Source organism: Akebia trifoliata, unplaced genomic scaffold (genome assembly GCF_017979445.1).
Source record: "Akebia trifoliata isolate Shusen 1 unplaced genomic scaffold, ASM1797944v1 Contig00810, whole genome shotgun sequence".
NCBI lineage: Eukaryota > Viridiplantae > Streptophyta > Magnoliopsida > Ranunculales > Lardizabalaceae > Akebia > Akebia trifoliata.
Window position 1 is genome coordinate 28,773 of NW_028237230.1, and position 6,910 is coordinate 35,682.

Genomic DNA, 6,910 nt, shown 5'->3' on the forward strand with positions numbered 1-6,910 from the left:
TCAAAAGAAAATTTGATTGACTTTAAGCATTTGGATTTTATTAATTGGCAAATCTTCATCGACGATCAAATTATTCAAAGCCATTTATTCAACTAATTCGTGTTAATAGATAATCATCATAAGTATAAAGGAGGATAATCATGTATTAAATTATGATATAATGTAAGTGACAATATATCATGAAATATTATAACTTATTCTACATCCAGTTTTATTTTTGAGATTTTCTTATTTTATTTTATAGGAGAATTGCTTTTATGAATCAAACCCAACATGACGTCCAATTCTAGAATTGAGTTGTGTGCCAGAAAATAAAGTTGTTCTAGAATCTGGACCAAACGCCTAAGATTTTAGTCCAACGTTTGACACATTAGCTAAACACACTAATAGTGTGTTCAAACCCACTAATTTTACACGTCTCAATTGTGTTTAGTAAGATTGAAGTAAGTCGTGGTGAAATGAAGGTCTTGTGTGGGTACATCTCTCTGCGCAAGAACAAAAATCTATCAAAATATTTGCTAATTCCCATAAGAGTAAAAATCATTAAGAAACTCTATCCAAATGCACTCGAAACTTCCTAGCTTCTTTGAAAAAAAAGCTAGTGAAATTACAGTGCTACCCACCTACTTCGGATTTGGGTTTGGGTTAGTTGTTCGTGGCTTGGCATTGTAAATCAAATTCAAGCGGTAGAAAGAGATGATTGGAAAAATTCACATTTTCCACCTTGAGATTCATGGTACCATTAATCTAAACATACAAAAATTCATATTTAAACATCAATGTGATACCTATCAAAGAAATTTACTTCGATACCAAAATTATATTTACAACATATTTTTACTCAGAATTAATCAAAAAAATAAATTAACAAACTTAATTCTATTTATATCTCTAGAGTCTTTTTTTATTAGTGGTATATTTTCTCCAAATTTCTTTAATTTTTTTCCTCATTGAACTGATTTAAATTTAATTGCTTTCTATGGACTCGGGAGTTGGTCTATCAAAAGTGAGTCTAATAATTGATAAGATTTGATAAATTGAATAACCTAAAGAAGAATCCTAAAGGGTTGGTTCAATGGCAATTTTGAATCCATCAAGCAGTGAAAGTCCATAGGTTGTGTGTTCGATACCCCAACAGCTCCTTGAGGCCACCTAGTGCATGTGATGTGTGGGCCTACACGTCTACAATAATGAAATAATCAGAAAATTACATCCTACATGATCTAACCATACGAATAAGATAATGATCCATCGTATCTTTGTAAAGTATAATATTTTACAACCTAATCTAATACTCTAGGATCCATCGTGTTAAAAGAACATACAATTGATTACATAATTTCAATGTCCTTGGTATTATGATTCGGTTGTTGATAATCTTTGTGGGACGTATCTTAGATTGATCAATGTTAAAGAATAAGATGCACTGTATTAAAATGCATGAGATACACTATATCATTGTTAGTGTATTTCATCACAGATAGAAAACTGTGATGAAGGATATTCTAGAATATATATTGATATTTAGAATATATCAATTAAGGTATTCTAGAATATTTATATTAGATAGTTTTCATATATCTTGATTGATGTAATATTTATAAATATCCTCTTAGCATTTTTGTAATATTTATCTAAGAATTCTTAATAAAATCATATTTCTACAATAGTCTTTTAAGTCTTTATACGGTCAATCGTCCACCTTCTAATGGCATCACCGTAATTAATTCATATGCTTAGTTGTCTACCTAGTTAGTCAATTTCAGTTTTAACTAGGGGTGCAACTTGCTTCGGGTTGGTTCGGTTTAGAGTAAAATTAGAACCGAACCGACCAAGGTCGGTTCCATTATATGAGAACCAGAACCGAACCGATTTGGTCTAGAATCGAACCAACCCAAACCGATCTTAATTCAGTTTGGTTCGGTTCGGTTCCATGGGTTGAAAAAACATAAAAAAAAAAAAAATTCTCCCACAAATTTATCAATAAAATTAGGTAAACACATAAATTATAAAAAATTAAAAACAAAAAAAAATATGAGATCACATAAAAATTAGATTAATTTCAAAAAAAAATTAGATTTTTAAAAATTATGGAAAAAATTAATTTTTCTCCAAAATCCATCCAAAACAAAATGGGTTTAGCTAACCTGCAGCCGCGCTCCCACAACCGCACGCAGAGAGAGAGAGAGGACATCTGCCGGCCACCGGAGTTCGCAAGCCTGCAGTCCCAAGCCGAGAGAGAGAGCAACAGCAGCCGCTGTCGCCCGCAGCAGGAGCTGTCGCCCTCAGCAGCAGCAGCAGCCACCGCCCGCAGAAACTCCGACGAAGACGAGAGAGAGAAAGGGCAGCAACAGCTCCTCCTTCGACGAGAGAGAGAGAGAGAGAAAGAAAGAGAGAGAGAGCAGCCCGCAGCAGCTCCTCCGACGGCAGAGAAAGAGAGCCCGACAGAGAGAGTGGAAGGAAAAATGAAAGAAAGAAAATGGTTTAGGGTTTAAAAAAATGAAAAAAAAATATATTTTATTTAAAAATAATGATTGGTTCGGTTTTCGGTTTGTTCGGTTTTTATTAAGTCTGAACCGAAAACCAAACCGAATCCATCGGTTCTTCATTTTTAAAACCCGAAACCGAACCGTTTTTCATCTAAACCGAACCAAACCAATCCAAAACACACGGATTGGTTCGGTTCTCGGTTTGAACCGAATTAACTTGCACCCCTAGTTTTAACAACTTCTAGTGGCATCACTGTAATTAATGTATTTATCAGTGCCGTTTTCTCAGGTAATTTGAATTAAAAACCGAACCTTTGCTCTAACAAGTTTGAAAATCAGCCGTTGGTTTCCCATTTCTCTCCCGGCAAAAACCATATCGTTTCTTCTCCTCTCTCACAGAAACAGAACCATAACCAGAACAACAACCTCAACTTCTCATATGTCGAAAATACCCTCAACTTCCAGAGAAATCCCTCTCTTTCTCTTCTTTCAACTCCTTTTCTTCCTACCCTTCCACGTAAACTCCCAAACCCAAAACCATGAAGAAACGATTCTACTGAAACTAAAGCAAGAATGGGGCAATCAACCGTCGATCAACAAATATTGGGATCCATCATTAGGTATGTCCCACTGCAACTGGACAGGTGTCGTCTGTTCCGAAGGTTTCGTCACCGGCATCGTACTACCTAATATGAACATAACCAGCGAAATCCCATCGTCCATCTGCGAACTCAAAAACCTCACAAATCTAAATCTCACTCTCAGCTATATTCCTGGAGAATTTCCTACTGTTCTCTACAGCTGTTCGAAGCTCGAAACCCTAGATCTCTCTCAGAACTACTTCGTTGGCCGGATTCCTGACGATATCGACCGGATTTCGACTCTCCGTGAACTCAATCTCGGTGCGAACAACTTCTCCGGCAACATTCCTTCCTCGATTGGACGACTTCCGGCGTTGCAGAAGCTCTATCTTTTTCAGAATCAGTTTAACGGTTCGTTCCCGCCAGAAATTGGTAACCTCTCGAACCTCGAAGAACTTGGATTAGCTTTTAATAATTTTGTTCCGTCGAGGATTCCGTACGATTTCGGTAAATTAAAGAAATTGAAGCTTTTGTGGATGCGGGAATCGAATTTGTTTGGTGAAATTCCGGGAACGATAGGTGATTTGGCAGATCTGAAACATTTGGATCTTGCTTCGAACAATTTGAGCGGGAAAATCCCTAGCAATCTGTTTCTGTTGAAAAATTTAACAAGTTTGCTTCTTTTTAACAACCGATTGTCTGGTGAGATTCCAAGAACGGTCGAATGTTTGAATTTGGTCGATATCGATCTTTCCGATAACTATCTCACTGGATCGATACCAGAAGATTTCGGTAAATTGCAGTATTTGAGGAATTTAGATTTGTATTTTAATGAATTAAGTGGAGAAATTCCATCAAGTATTGGACGGATTCCATCGCTAACAGGAATTAAGCTGTTTAGGAACAATTTGACTGGTGTTCTTCCACCAGAATTAGGTTTATATTCGAATCTTGAAGGTTTTGAGATATCCGACAACAATTTTTATGGAAATTTACCGAAGAATTTATGTGCGGGAGGCAGTTTGGTTGGTTTGGTGGCTTTCTCGAACAATTTCACTGAAGAATTGCCGAGGTCGATTGGAAGCTGTAATAGTTTGACAACTGTTCAGCTTCACAATAACAGATTTTCTGGTGAGATTCCTTCTGGATTCTGGTTATTGGAGAATCTAGAGACTGTAATTATAAGCAATAATTTGTTTACTGGCGAGCTTCCTCATAAGTTTGCATGGAATTTATCTCGATTGGAGATGAGTAACAATCAGTTTTCTGGTAAAATGCCTTCCCAAATCAATGCTTCGAAGAATCTAATGGTCTTCATGGCTAGCAATAATCTGTTTTCAGGTGAGATTCCTTTAGAATTAACTGCTCTCTCTAGTCTTCTTACTCTTTTCCTTGATGGAAATCGACTTTCTGGTCAGATTCCATCAGATATCTCTTGGAACTCCTTGGCTACTCTTAATCTCAGTAGAAATCAACTCTCTGGTCAAATTCCACACTCCATCGGCTTACTTCCCGACCTCAATCAGCTTGACTTATCCGAAAACCAACTTTCAGGTGAAATTCCTTCTGAAATCGGCCACTTGAAGCTCACTTTCTTTAACATCTCTTCCAACAAACTCTCGGGTAAAATTCCATATGATCTTGAAAACATGGCATACAATACTAGTTTCTTGAACAACCCTGACCTTTGTGCTGATAATCCAAATATGAACCTTGCTTCTTGCATTTCGGAACCTCGAGATTCACGAAAACTATCTTCTCGACTTCTCACCTTGATTGTTGTTCTTGCGGGAACACTATTTCTTGTCACACTCATATTCGCATTGTTTGTGATCAAAGATTACTGGAAGAGCAAGCAAGGAAGAGATCTTGTTACATGGAAGCTGACCTCATTTCAGAGGTTAGACTTCACAGAATCAAACATTTTGTCGAGTTTAACTGAGAATAATCTGATCGGAAGTGGTGGGTCAGGGAAGGTTTATCTTGTCCCCGTTCATCGTTCGGACTACAATGTTGCTGTTAAAAAGATTTGGACTAAAGGGAAGTTAGTTCAAAAGCTTGAGAAGGAATTTCAAGCAGAGGTTGAGATTTTGGGGACAATTCGACATTCCAACATAGTGAAATTACTATGTTGTATTTCGAGCGAGAATTCTAAGCTTCTCGTTTACGAGTACATGGAGAATCATAGTTTGGATCAATGGCTTCATGTGAAAAGAAGACGTTCATCGATATCTGATTCGGGTCGTGGTTCGGTTTTGGATTGGCCAAGAAGATGGCAAATTGCAGTTGGTGCTGCTCAGGGACTCTGCTATATGCACCACAGCTGCTCTCCTCCGATCATTCACCGCGATGTGAAGTCAAGTAATATATTGTTGGATTCCGAGTTCAAGGCGAGAATTGCAGATTTTGGGCTAGCCAGGATGTTGGCTACACCCAGCGAGCCTGATACAATGTCCGTCATCGCAGGCTCCTTTGGGTACATCGCACCAGGTGAGGATCATGGTTTCAAATCTTAGTTTTACTGACTCAGCCGATATTTTCTAAATATCATCCAAGTCAACTCGTTTATCTTAAGAGATTCTGTAGATGTGAAACACCATGTCTATCTTTATCATTCATGGACGATACTGAGATAACTCAGGCAAGTCATCTTGGTCTCGGATGAGATTTAAAACCATGGTGTGGATAGTTTCTAATACTTTTCGCTATTTTTTTTTCAAATTTATTTGGAAATGTTATAAGTCATCTTTGTATTGTGGGTTTCAGAGTACGTTTACACAACTAAAGTCAACGAGAAGGTCGATGTTTATAGCTTCGGGGTGGTACTCTTGGAATTGGTAACTGGAAAGGAGGCCAACACTGGAGATGAACATACATGCCTTGCCGAGTGGGCTTGGCGTCACTTTCAAGAGGGCAATCCCATTGAAGATGCCCTTGACAACGAAGTCATGGAGCATTGTTACTTGGATGAAATGTGTGTAGTTTTCAAGTTGGGGCTCATTTGTACTGGCACATTGCCTTCCACTAGGCCTTCCATGAAGGAGGTATTGCAAATCCTACTTGAGCGCGGCCGTAAGCAAGACTATGAAGACAAGAAGGACCCGACTGACTATGATGTCGCTCCCCTGTTGTATACTACTAGTTACCTTTCTAGTTACAGGGATAGTCAGCTTAAGAGAAGTTCAAATGAGGACGACGATCATGTTCATGATGGATTGGCACGTAATGTGTGAGGACTTTGTGGGCCCACACGCCCGACAAAAGACTTGGCTTTGAACTGAGTAGAATGGTGGAACAGGATTGTTTAGTTGACCTAAATATACAAGAAGGCGTTGTTGTAGCCATTCCCCACATTTACACATTGGAATCTAGCGTTGCATATAGGAATTATAGAGTGTAATACAATATTCAAGTGAATAATATGTTGCTTAAAACAATGTTTTGAAGAAGAGAACCAGTTATTGGACCAAAAACTTGTAACGATAGATTTGTATTTATTAAAGATTTTAAGCTTTTAAGGTTGAATCATATACCATATTTTCTTTGTATGTTTATAAATTGATTCACAAAAATGGGAGGTTCAACCCGTTTTACAAATTGGTTCTGCTTGAATCAAATTGATTTTCTTACAAAATATGATTAGACTGTTCATTATTGTTTGGAAATTTTATAAATAAATAAAAAGGGTTCAAAAATCATAGTTAATTATCAATAAAATAATATTTTTTTTAAAAAAATTATCAAAAACAACTTAAATTGCTGGACTATCCAACATAACTAATTGGACAGTCCAACGTGTTATGTTATTTTTTGAATTTGATTGACAAAAACGCATCATGA

At 37.2% G+C, this 6,910-nt stretch overlaps 1 protein-coding gene across 1 annotated transcript; it reads left to right on the forward strand.

Moving 5' to 3' along the window:
• The first annotated feature begins 2,814 nt into the window (after window positions 1-2,814).
• Window positions 2,815-6,667, forward strand: LOC147381037 (uncharacterized). The gene is made up of 2 exons (XM_086430923.1): window positions 2,815-5,560; window positions 5,837-6,667. The coding sequence occupies exons 1-2, from the start codon at window positions 2,929-2,931 to the stop codon at window positions 6,301-6,303; spliced, it is 3,099 nt and encodes a 1,032-aa protein (XP_086287049.1). The 5' UTR covers window positions 2,815-2,928; the 3' UTR covers window positions 6,304-6,667.
• The last annotated feature ends 243 nt before the right edge of the window (window positions 6,668-6,910 follow it).